Source organism: Macaca nemestrina, chromosome 10 (genome assembly GCF_043159975.1).
Source record: "Macaca nemestrina isolate mMacNem1 chromosome 10, mMacNem.hap1, whole genome shotgun sequence".
NCBI lineage: Eukaryota > Metazoa > Chordata > Mammalia > Primates > Cercopithecidae > Macaca > Macaca nemestrina.
In genome coordinates this window covers 37,983,346-37,995,987 of record NC_092134.1, presented here as the reverse complement: position 1 = coordinate 37,995,987, position 12,642 = coordinate 37,983,346, and the positions used below count along the sequence as shown (strand labels likewise).

Sequence of the window (12,642 nt, the reverse complement as noted above, 5' to 3'; positions counted from 1 at the left end):
GCTTAAAACCAGTCTAAATTATTTCCTGAGCAGCTTCAACATATCCCACACTGACTCAGATATTTTGGAGGCCACTAAATCATAGATATAAGACACGCTCCCTGAGCTCAAGGTTGGAGAACAGAAGCAATCAGAGATGGCTACAAAGTGAATGGACTTCTGACCTGATTTCAGGTCAGGCTTGGAGGAAGGAAAGAATCTTAATCAATGGAAAAAAAGGCACAGGATGAAGAATACAAAGTCTATGTTCTTTCTTTAATTTTAGTCTTGATTTTGTGGCCTTACCAGGCCATTCATCACTTTCCCCCCCTCCCAAATCCACCAGTATTGAGGGCCTACTATATATAAGGTATTGTGCATCAATTAACGAATGGAAAAGCCAAGATGGGCAGATCATCTGTGGTCAGAAGTTTGAGACCAGGCTGGCCAACATGGCAAAACCATGTCTCTACTAAAAATACAAAAATTAGCCAGGTGTGGTGGCAGGTGCCTGTAATCCCAGCTACTTGGGAGGCTGAGGAAAGAGGATCACTTGAACCTGGGAGGCAGAGGCTGCAGTGAGCTGAAATTGCACCACTGCACTACAGCCTGGGCAACACAGCAAGATTTTGTCTCAAAAAAAAAAAAATAATAATTAATTAATTAAAAAATAAATAAATAATGGAAAAGATTTTCCAATCTAAGATTAAATAAGAGGTAGCTCAAACTAAAAATAACTTCAAGCTCACATGATGTTGGTGTTATAGAACAAAATTCTTCCTTTTTTTTTTAAAAGAGATGGAATTCTCACTGTCACCTAGGTTGAAGTACAGTAGCATGACCACAGCTCACTGCAGCCTCGAACTCCTGGGCTCAAGCAATCCTCCCTGTTCAGCCTCCTGAGCTGCTGGGTTACAGGCATAGGCCACTGAACCTGTTAAAACCTATTTTAGTGGCCAGGCGCGGTGGCTCAAGCCTGTAATCCCAGCACTTTGGGAGGCCGAGACGGGCGGATCACGAGGTCAGGAGATTGAGATCATCCTGGTTAACCCGGTGAAACCCGTCTCTACTAAAAAACACAAAAATCTAGCCGGGCGAGGTGGCGGGTGCCTGTAGTCCCAGCTACTCGGGAGGCTGAGGCAGGAGAATGGCGTAAACCCAGGAGGCGGAGCTTGCAGTGAGCTGAGATCTGGCCACTGCACTCCAGCCAGGGTGACAGAGTGAGACTCTGTCTCAAAAAAAAAAAAAAAAACCTATTTTAGTGAACAGACTTTTACAAAACCTGCCTTTGTCATTTCACCCTTTCTCAATCAAAAACAAACTAAGCATGAAACCTAAATTTGACACATGTAGACTTTTCACTCCTTAGAACAGTCATAGTGTGTGAAATAAAATAAATAATATGGCTGGGCGCTGTGGCTCATGCTTGTTAATCCCAGCACTTTGGGAGGCCAAGGCAGGTGGATTACGAGGTTGAGAGATCAAGACCATCCTGGCCAACATGTTGAAACCCTGTCTCTACTAAAAATACAAAAAATTAGCTGGGCATGGTGGCATACACCTATAGTCCCAGCTACTTGGGAAGCTAAGGCAGGAGAATCTCTTGAACCCAGGAAGCGGAGGTTGCAGTGAGCTGAGATTGGGCCACTGCACTCCAGCCTGGCAACAGAGCAAGACTCTGTCTCAAAAAATAAATAAATAAATAAATAAAATGTAAAAATTAATCTGTGCATTAAATTTTCAGATTCTTGCTCCATTCCCCTCCCATTTGAAACCATAGCTGTCTTTTGCCACTGAAAACAGTACTTCATTTGACAGCTGTGGAAAGAGCCTACACCATTCAATAGCTGGTTTATGACAGCACTGAATTTATCTAGCAAAAACACAACATGTGTATCAGTACTTCCCTTTGTCCTGTGTATTCTAAATCTCTGCCAAAAGCAGAAGAAAGTACAGAGGGACAGGATATCCTTAAATTATTCAGTTGGCTTTATGTCATTCCAGAGAGAAATCTAGTGCCTGATTCATAGTTAGAAATTTAAATTAAGGGCCAGTTGTGGTGGCTCATGCCTGTAACCTCCGCACTTTGGGAGGCTGAGGTGGGCAGATCACTTGAGGTCAGGAGTTCGAGACCAGCCTGGCCAACATGGTGAAACCCCATCTCTACTAAAAATACAAAAATTAGCCAGGCATAGTGGCACATGTCTATAATCCCAGCTACTCTGGAGGCTGAGGCAGGAGAATCGCTTGAACCTGGGAGATGGAGGCTGCAGCGAGCCGAGATGGCACCACTGCACTCCAGCCTGTCCTGGGGCTAAAAGGTAGGTCTTCCTCTTGAGCAGTCTGTCACTAGGCAAGCTGTGAAGTGCTGAAACCTTTGCCTAAAGAGAAATGAGGAAATCCTGGTTTTTCAGGATTCGCCTATTACCTCCAATATAGCTCTTGGCTTAAGAGAGCAAAGTAAAGAAGAAAACCAAACACACCATTTATTAAGGAGAGTAACAGAAACCAAGTACCTCCAAATTTACTTATAGAAAATTACAACACATTGACTTTACGGTCGTGGCCACAGTTTTGATGTTCTTGTCCGTCTTGATACAATTTTAAGGCATATTATATACGCATATTAAGTCACTGTACATCCAATACAGTTCAGCAAATATTCCAGAGAACCTAGTAGTAGGTGTTGGGTAACTATGTTTAGTACTGAGACTACACTTGTCTTTTTGTGATACTAAACCACGTAATCTCAATAAACCTGTTATGTCATCTGTGAAGATTAAACTGGTATTTGCAAGGCTATGGTAAGGATTTAAAGAGCCAGTGAATACAAAGGCCTGATTACAGCATGTTCCTTCACTCAAACATAGTGTTTTTGCTTTTTTCTTTCCTTCTTTTTTCCTTACTAAACAGACATAGTTCTATAATCTTGAAGCTTACAGTCTAGTAGAAGATAGACTATTATCATGATAAGGAAATAACCATCAGGATAAGAATACTATTACTAATAACAGTAGAAGCTAATACTTAGTAGAACTTGTTTTTTGTTTTTTTTTTTTTTGAGACAGAGCCTCGTTCTTTCGCCCAGGCTGGAGTGCAGTGGTGCGATCTCGGCTCACTGCAACCTCTGCCTCCCGGGTTCAAGTGAGTCTCTGCCTCAGCCTCCCGAGCAGCTGGGATTACAGGTGCCCTCTACTACCGGCTAACTTTTGTATTTTTAGTAGAGATGGGGTTTCAGCATCTTGGCCGTGCTGGTCTCGAATGCCTGACCTTGTGATCCGCCCACCTCAGCCTCCCAAAGTGCTGGGATTACAGGCGTGAGCCACCCCGCCCAGCCTAGAACTTGTTATAATTAAAGCATTATTCCTGTTTTTTTTAGACAGCGGTCTCACTATGTTGCCCAGGATAGTCTCAACTCCTGGGCTCAAAGATCCTCCCACCTCAGCCTCTCCAGTAGCTGGGACTACAGGCGTGTCCACTGCACCAGCTATAGTACTATTCTAAGCACTGTCCACATTTAGCTCATTAATCAAACCTTATAACGACCTTCTGAGGCAAGTAACTAGGGCTATGATAGTGCTATATAAATATGTGGGAGTGACCCTCTAAACTCCATTCTTGAGTAATTGGGGAAAGTACCTTCTTTTTTTTTTTTGAGACAGAATCTTGCTCTGTCGCCCGCCCAGGCTGGAGTGCAATGGCACAATCTCAGCTCACTGCAACCTCTGCCTCTCGTTTTCAAGAGATTCTCCTGCCTCAGCCTCCTGAGTAGCTGGGATTACAGGTGTGCGCCTCCACACCCAGGTAATTTTTGAATTTTTATTAGAGACAGGGTTTCACCATGTTGGTCAGCCTGGTCTCGAACTCCAGACCTCGTGATCTGCCAGCCTCAGCCTCCCAAAGTGCTGGGATTACAGGCATGAGCCACTGCACCTAGCAAAAGTACCTTCTTGGAATTAATATTAGACAGGTAAAATGATGCAGGGATATGGGCTTGGGATGGTCAAAGATGTTCTGAATAAAAAATAGCTACATATATGAATGCCCTGGGGTGAAAATGCACACATGGATGGATGATCAAAGAACCGAAAGCTGTTCAGTTCAGACAACTGTATATGTGAGGTACATAAGCAATCTACAAATCCACATATTAGGCAACATGGTGACTAGGGTGATACACAAAAAGAGGCACTCTTAGGAAAGGCAGAGTTTCATAAAGGCAAGAAGAGTTGGACGATGGATAAACCAACTGGGTGGTTGGCAAAATGCTGGAGAAGCCCACCTGTCAGCAACAGTCTGTACTGGGGGATCCTCTGAACCGGCTTCAGCAGATAGTGCTTGAGGGCCAGATTAGCACAGCGAGGGCTCATCTGAAAGGAGAAGGCATCCAAAATAAACACAGTGTTTTCTAAGAAGCAAGGGACCCGGATTCAAGTGCTCAGGAAACCAAACTTTAAACATCAAGCAACTCTGGAAGGAGATTAGGAGAGAGGCTCTCTTTTAAGGTACAGCTGTTAGACACACTGAGAGTGAACCCCAGCCAGACTGACAACCAACCTCCACCCTTTCCTGTAGGCAGTCCCTGAAATCACTTGCTCCTAGGAAAACTTGTTAACAACCCTCACAAAGAGCGTGGTAGCCACAGTCTGGGTCCTAGGCTAGTTAGAGCCCACCCTACCCAGCAGCTCCCACTTGTATTGATAAATACAAACAAATCCCAATGGACCAAGGAAATGCATGGCCCCCAAAATATGGCAGCAGAAATACAACTGCCAGGAATTGGATTCTAATAATAATCAGAGCCTTGTGGTCAATATAGTCAAAATAATGGTGGTGGCGGGGAGAACTGTAGAAAGTAAAGATAACCTGAAAAGTGGCCTTGCTAAGTATCCCTTCTTTAAGAAGTCTGAAGAATGTAAAAGTCTTTTGCAGATGAATGGCCTTATAAAAAGATAGCCCCCAAATCACAGCGTTTATAGGAACATCGATTGTGGAACCCCATTTTGGCTTGAATACAAAGACATTTGGTTATCCCTTGAAACCTCTCTTTCTTAGTATGTACAACAGACATCTATCTCTGCCCATTCCTGAGCCTCACCCTCATTCTCCAACCTAAGAGTTTACTGTAAGGTGGCATCAAAAAGGCCAAGTGAAAATGTCCCTGCATCCTAAGAACTACAAAACAATGTCATGCTTCTAACATAGCGCAAGTTGGTGGATAAGTTTTGTCAGATTTGCTCAGACTTTTATAATTTTCTAAATATGTACCACCACTGTCTGGTACACAGAGTGATTACAAAATTATAATGATAATTCATGTTAAGAAAATATCTTTCCTTCAAGCATCATTAACCCAGATGGCTAATTCTCCCGGCCTTATGGTTCCCTGTTTTCTTTTGTTAACAAGGTAACACAACAACTCACTGGACTCTTACCAAAACCTGGGTCAATCATCACTTGCCACAATTACATCACACTTTGTTTTTTGATAGCACAAAGACAACAGAGGAGAGGAAAAGAAGAAAAAATTACAGATGACTTTAAAGTTTAATTATTTGTCTACTGCACAAATCAGAAATCAGCAATACCATAATATTTTTAAAACTTTTCATTTCAGCCGGGTGAGGTGGTTTTGTAGTTCCAGTACTTTGAGAGGCCAAGGTGGGTGGATCATGAGATCAAGAGTTCGAGACCAGCCTGGCCAACACAGTGAAACCCTGTCTCTACTAAAAATACAAAAATTAGCTGGGCATGGTGGCACACGCCTGAAATCCCAGTAACTTGGGAGGTTGAGGCAGGAAAATCGCTTGAACCTGGGAGGCAGAGGTTGCAGTGAGCCAAGATCACGCCACTGCACTCCAGCCTGGGTGACAGAGGTGGACTCCATCCCAAAACAAAAACAAAAACAAACAAACAAAAAAAACCTGTTTTATTTCTAGTCTTGTGTGACTGGAATTCACTGATCTTTTAACCTTCAAAACAGAGAAAAAAGTATTAAAATACAGTACTCAAATTTTACTCCAAATTGGTAGAGGGGACTTGTGATTTTATCTCTAATTAAATCAGGGTTCCACACTCACAGCTATGAGTCAAAAGTCAAAGCTTTGGCTGACACATACTCTAAACAGGTTATTACTTTCTCTTAACTTTGGCACCAAAGCCATGTTATTTATTTATCTAAAGGGAAACATAAATTCTATTTCCCATCCATCACTGTAAGTTAGTTGTTAGGATAAAAGAGTAAGTTAAATTAAAAGTTAAGAAATGTTCCTTAATCAAGTCCATTGAGTCAGAAAGCAGAATGGTGGTTGCCAAGGGCTGGGAGGGAAGAGAGAATGGAGAGTTAATGTTTAATGCCTATAGAGTTTTCAGTTTTGCAAGATGAAAAGAGTTCTGGAGATCTGGTTGCACAAGAATGTCAAAGTACTTGACGTTACTGAACTATATATTTGAAAATTGTTAAAATGGTAAGTTTGTGTTATATGTATTTTACCACAGTTAAAAAAGTCCCATCAAAATATTCTTTCTGGCTAGGCACTGTGGCTCATGCCTGTAATCCCAACACACTTTGGGAGGCTGAGGAGGGTGGATCACCTGAGGTCAGGAATTCGAGACTAGCCTGGCCAATGTGGCGAAACCCCATCTCTACTAAAAATACAAAAAATTAGCCGGGTGTGGTGGCACGTGCTTGCAATCCCAGCTACTCGGGAAGCTGAGGCAGGAGAATCGCTTGAACCCAGGAGATGGAGGTTGCAGTGAGCCATTGTACGCGCCATTGTACTCCGGCCTGGCCAACAGAGCAAGACTCTGTCTCAAAAAAAAAAAAAAAATTATTTCCAAGTCAAAATATTCCCATGTGCAATAACAGATTTTCAAAATTAAGCCACGTACATTGCTTGATTTCCCACCATTTAAATTGTTCAATTCCATCTTTGATTTTGAAGGGATTACTTCTTAACGTTTTTTTGTTTGCAAGCTTTGTTTTCATGACTGCAACTTATTAAAGTTTCAACAACAAAAAGAGAAGTGTTCAACATTAGATGGTAGCAAATACCTCAAATTCTCTAACAACAGCAGCAAAACCTGGATTTTTCTTGCACTGTTCGTCCAGCAAGGCTATATTCTTATCAAATTCTTTGATGTATGTGGAATACATTTTTAGATATGGTCCCTTTTTTACAAAGATATCAGCAATTCTTTGTTGTTCAGTCCTATGGACAGAGAACAGATACACAAAAAATATAAAGAGAGTGATTAACATATCTAATGATAAGCAGAGTCCACATCTAAGCCATCAACTTATCTTTTTTTCTTTTCTTGGAAAACATACCTCAAAATGCCTACTTTTCACCATTTCCACTGCCACCATCACATCTTGCCTGGACTCTCACTGGTTTCCCTGCTTCCATTCTTGCCCTCTCCAAACCATTCTTCAGCACAAGGAGAGAGTCTTAAAAAAATGTTTGTCAGGGCTGGGCGCAGTGGCTCACACCTGTAATCCCAGCACGCTGGGAGCCAAGGCAGGCAGATCACCTGAGGTCAGGAGTTCGAGACCAGCCTGACCAACATGGAGAAACCCAGTCTCTACCAAAAATACAAAATTAGCTGGGCATGGTGGTGCGTGTCGGTAATCCCAGGTATCTGGGAGCTGAGGCAGGAGAATCGTTTGAACCCAGGAGGGGGAGGTTGAAGTGAGCCGAGATAGCGCCACTGCACTCCAGCCTGGGCAACAGAGTGAGATTCCGTCTCAAAAATAAATAAATAAATAAATAACTCCTTGGTTGGGCGCGGTGGCTCATGCTTGTAATCCCAGCACTTTGGGAGGCTGAGATAGGCAGATCACTTGCGAACAGGAGTTTTAGACCAGCCTGGCCAACATGGTGAAACCGTATCTCTACTAAAAATATAAAAATTAGCTGGGCGTGGTGGCAGGCGCCTGTAATCCTAGGTACTCGGGAGGCTGAGGCAGGAGAATCGCTTGAATCTGGTAGATGGAGGTTGCACTGAGCTGAGACTGCGCCACTGCACTCCAGCCTGGGAGACAGAGTGAGACTCTGCCTCAAAAAAAAAAAAAAAAAAAGAAAAGAAAAAGAAGAAAAACTCCTTACCTGGCACACAAAGGCCTGCCCTTTCTGACCCGTCACACTTCTCTTCCTCTTCCCCATTTATCTCCCACCACACTGGCCTTATCTTCTTTGGAGACATGGAATTAATTGCCACTATGCAGACTTCCACTAATGGTTCCACATGCCTGGAAATATAGAACCCTGGCTGGCTCCTCCTTTTCTTTCAGATGTCACTGTAATGAATACACCACCTTCACAGAGGGCTTTCCTTGACCACCCAAGCTTCATTCGCTACCACAGCATCCTGTTTCAGGTCTCTGCAACTCAGAAACTGCTTCTTGTCTATTTATCTGGTCCTTCCCCTATTAAATGTCTGCTCCATGAAAGCAGGATGTCTGTTTTGTGCACTGTGATATCCTCTGCATACTGAGAGCACAGACTAGCACACAGTAGATATGCAAACCTTCTTGAATGTGAAAATAAAATATTTCATCAATTGTTGTTAAAAGTCAATGGAAAAACGTTATTTCAGAAAGTCAACTAACACCAAAGAATATGTATTGACTTGAAGCCTAAGAGAAAAATATTTTAATAAATAGAAAATGAGGCTGGGTGCAGGGGCTCATGCCTGTAACCCTAGCACTTTGGGAGGCTGAGGCAAGGGGATCACTTAAGCCCAGGAGCACAAGATCAGCCAGAGAAACACAGAGCAACCTGTCTCTACAAAAAATCTAAAAAATTAGCCAGGCATGGTGGCACATGCCTGCAGTCCTAGCTACCTGGGTGGCTGAGGTAGAAGAATCACTTAAGCCCAACGAAGTCAAGGCTTCAGTGAGCTGTGGTCACACCACTGAACCCTGGCCTGGGCAAGAGAGTGAAACTCTGTCTCAAAAAAAAAAAAAAAAAAAAAAAGATCGGAAGCAAATAAGCCCCATTTTTTGTGGTGTTTTTTTTTTTTTTTTTTTTTTTAAATTTAAAACAAGAAAAAAAAACATGTATTTTTTAGTAGAGACAAGGTTTCACCACGTTGGCCATGCTAGTCTCCAACTCCTGACCTCAGCTTATCTGCCTGCCTTGGCCTCCCAAAATGCTGGGATTAAAGGCGTGAGCCACAGCGCCTGGCAAATTATATTTTATTTCTATCATGACATTTTTTTTTTTTAAAGGAGTCTCGCTCTGTCGCCCACAATGGAGTGCAGTGGCACAATCTTGGCTCACTGCAGCCTCCCAAGTAGTTGGGATTACAGGCATCTGCCACCATGTCTGGCTAATTTTTATAAGTTTAGTAGAGATGAGGTTTTGCCATATTGGCCAGGCTGGTCTCGAGCTCCTGGACTTCAAGTGATCCACCTGCCTCAGCCTCCCAAAGTGCTAGGATTACAGGCGTGAGTCACCACGCTCGGCCTATCATGACCTTTAAAGACTACATTTTAGTCAATCCTCAGTCCTTAATTGTGTGTTATTTTATACTTAGGCAACAGCTAAGTATAAATTGCTTATGTGCCATATTTACCCAACATATAGAGGCAAGATATTTCCAAAACAAGCAGAGGTACTTTTCTGGTTTATATATAAAGAAAGCTTAGAGAAATTTTGATCGTGAAAGTAGGTGACACTATTGTCTTGTTCTAATCATGTTGTGCTCCCCATGGTCTTCAACAATAAATTCAATCCTCCTAGACCAATCTTTCTACATTATTTCCACAGAAGTCACCAAAGCCTCTGCATACTTATTTTCTTCAGCCTAGTGGAAGTGGCTCCCAATACTAACCTTTTGGTATTCTTTTCCTATTCTGAAATCTACAGCTTCTACAAGGATGTCATACATATATAAATTTGCCTTTCTTTGGGAGGCCAAGGCGGATCACCTGAGGTCAGGAGTTAGAGACCAGCCTGACCAATATGATAAAACCCCGTCTCTACTAAAAATACAAAACTTAGCCGGGCATGGTGGCATGCGCCTGTAATCCCAGCTACTCAGGAGGCTGAGACAGAAGAATCATTTCAACCCGGGAGGCAGAGGTTGCAGTGAGCTGAGATCGCGCCATTGCACTCCAGCCTGGGCAACAAGAGTGAAACTCCATCTCAAAAGAAAAAAAATTGCCTTTCCAAAACAACCATCCTATTATTTCAGTGAATGGCCTCTTTTTCAAAACTGGAAAGGGAGTTTCATGACCTGCAGCTCCAGAAGGTAAATAAAACATTTAGAAACTATTCCAATGTGAATACAGCATCTATCCACACTTAATCTCAAAAACCTTGATTGCCCAAGTTCACCTACAGAAATATAAATTGGCTGCATGTTGCTTCTGAGGCAGCATTACCAAAGATTTGTTCAAAATAATAGTATTGAGCTTGGTGTGCCAAGGTTGTGAATTTTGGGCCACTGAAAATAATCAATCTGGTCAGGTACGGTGGCTCACATCTGTAATCCCAGCACTAGAGGCTGAGGCAGGCAGATCACCTGAGGTCAGGAGTTCAAGACCAGCCTGGCCAACATGGTGAAACCTCATCTCTACTAAAAATACAAAAAATTAGAAAGGCGTGGTGGCACACGCCTGTAATCCCAGCTACTCAGGAGGCTGAGGCAGGAAAAACGCTGGAACCGGGGAGGCAGAGGTTGCAGTGAGCCGGGATTGTGCCACTGCACTCCAGCCTGGGCGACAGAGTGAGAATCTATCTCAAAAACAAAACAAAACACAACAAAATCAATCTATGGGTAACTGCAAAGACAATATATTGAAGCAACTCAATGTAATGAACAATACATCTCTGTCACATGTGGGGCCCTTACGGCTTCATCTAAAATTGGAAACACTAGGAAAATCTGAAAACAGTCCATTTTTACCAGTGCAACATTCTTTCCTCCAGTTCCTTCAGGAGATCCCGGTTGAGCTCATACAGCTGAGGCAAGTAGTATAGGATCTGATTTAGAATCCGGTCCTCAATCACTGGTTTCCCAAGTTGCCTGGAAGCATGAGCTACTGCATCCCGGAAATCCTATTACAGTCCAGAGCAGGAAAAACAATACATACACATATAACTTGATAACAAGCTTTTATCCCCAGTCCCCCTTTTTCCTAAAATGATACGGATTGCACAGCTGTATTTCCCATGCAGAATTACAAATCGAAAGTACCCCCTTCCTCCTACCCCCCTCACCTAGATAGGAAATTAAAAATAAAAAATCGTGGCTGAGACGATTCTTTGATATTCAAACATACCAAATCATATTTATCTTGAACCTTTTAGTTTGATCTCTAAACTTAGCAATTATACTAAGCAGATGTCTGGAAATTGTAACAAAATTCTAAATAGTCTTTAGAATTATTCCAATACCATCAATATAAACACAATCCATTTATTTTAAAAGTCCCCAGGAGACCTTAGCTAATTTTATTCTGGATTTAAGAGTCCCACTGTCCACTTTTGGTTATCATTTCCCCACAGCTGGCGCATCCTAGGTGAGGCATGTGGAGAGAGGCATGTGTTGTGGGTCTCCCTCTGTCGTCCAGGATGGAGCACAGTGGCCCAATCTCAGCTCATGGCAACTTCCCGAGTAGCTGGGACTATAGGCATGTGCCATCATGCCAGGCTCATTTTTGTATTTTTCGTAGAGACGAGGTTTTACCATGTTGCTCAGACTGGCTTGAACTCCTGAGCTCAAGCAATCTTCCCACTAGGGCCTCTCAAAGTGCTGTGATTATAGGCATGAGCCACCGTGATTGGCAGGCACATGCTTGATAATCAGAATCCTGGATCCAAGCCCTTGTTCCTTATTTACTGTGTTTCCTCGGGCCAGACTGATTTTCCTCATCTGCTAAGTAAGTATAATAGTTATGAGACTTTAATTAGATATTGCACATAAAACTTCTTTTGCAATGCATTTGGCATATAGAATTAATGAAACATTTTAACTCTGGACCTGAAATTCTCCCCTCCCGCTTGCCAACCTCTCAATAAATTCGCCAGGGTTTACACTTTTCACAAATAAGTGGCCAGGCGCAGTGGCTCACGCCTGTAATCCCAGCACTTTGAGAGGCCGAGGCGGGCAGATCACAAGGTCAGGAGATTGAGACCATCCTGGCTAACACAGTGAAACCCCGTCTCTACCAAAAATACAAAAAATCAGCCAGGTGTGGCAGCATGCACCTGTGGTCCCACCTACTCAGGAGGCTGAGGCAGGTGAATGGCGTGAACCCGGGAGGCGGAGCTTGCAGTGAGCCGAGATCGCACCACTGCACTCCAGCCTGGGCGACAGAGCGAGACTCTGTCTCAAAAAAAAAATTAACAAAAAAGAATCTTTCTCTTCACATATTATTTTTCATTTACTGTTCTCTAGACTATCTGTACCATGTTTTAATATATGTCAATATCACCACACCCTATTACTCCAGAGGACTTGGAAAGGGTGGGGTAGGAGATAAGTATTTGCCTATATTTCATTGTCCCCTAAGGGTGGGCCTCAAGACATAAGTAAAACAGAGTGAAATCTGTTCCACAGTCCTTGAGAATTCAAAAACAAAGATTTTTTTCCGTTTTAGAAATAGCAGTTTTAATTAAAATCTGAAAGGAAAGTTTGGGTAAATGACTAATA

General features: G+C 42.7%; 1 protein-coding gene across 2 annotated transcripts in view; it reads right to left on the bottom strand.

Annotated features, from left to right (window-relative positions):
• Window positions 1-12,642, bottom strand: part of LOC105483682 (FYVE, RhoGEF and PH domain containing 6) — a 132,768-nt gene that overhangs the window by 51,015 nt on the left and 69,111 nt on the right. For both annotated transcript variants that reach the window (XR_988481.2, XM_011744666.2), the window contains exons 6-8: window positions 10,894-11,045; window positions 7,034-7,190; window positions 4,262-4,349 (exon numbers count right to left, since the gene is read on the bottom strand). Coding sequence is in view for 1 of the 2 variants with exons in the window: in XM_011744666.2 (XP_011742968.2) it covers window positions 4,262-4,349; window positions 7,034-7,190; window positions 10,894-11,045 (397 nt within the window). In the remaining variant the exon portion in view is untranslated. The remainder of the gene's footprint in view (window positions 1-4,261; window positions 4,350-7,033; window positions 7,191-10,893; window positions 11,046-12,642) is intronic.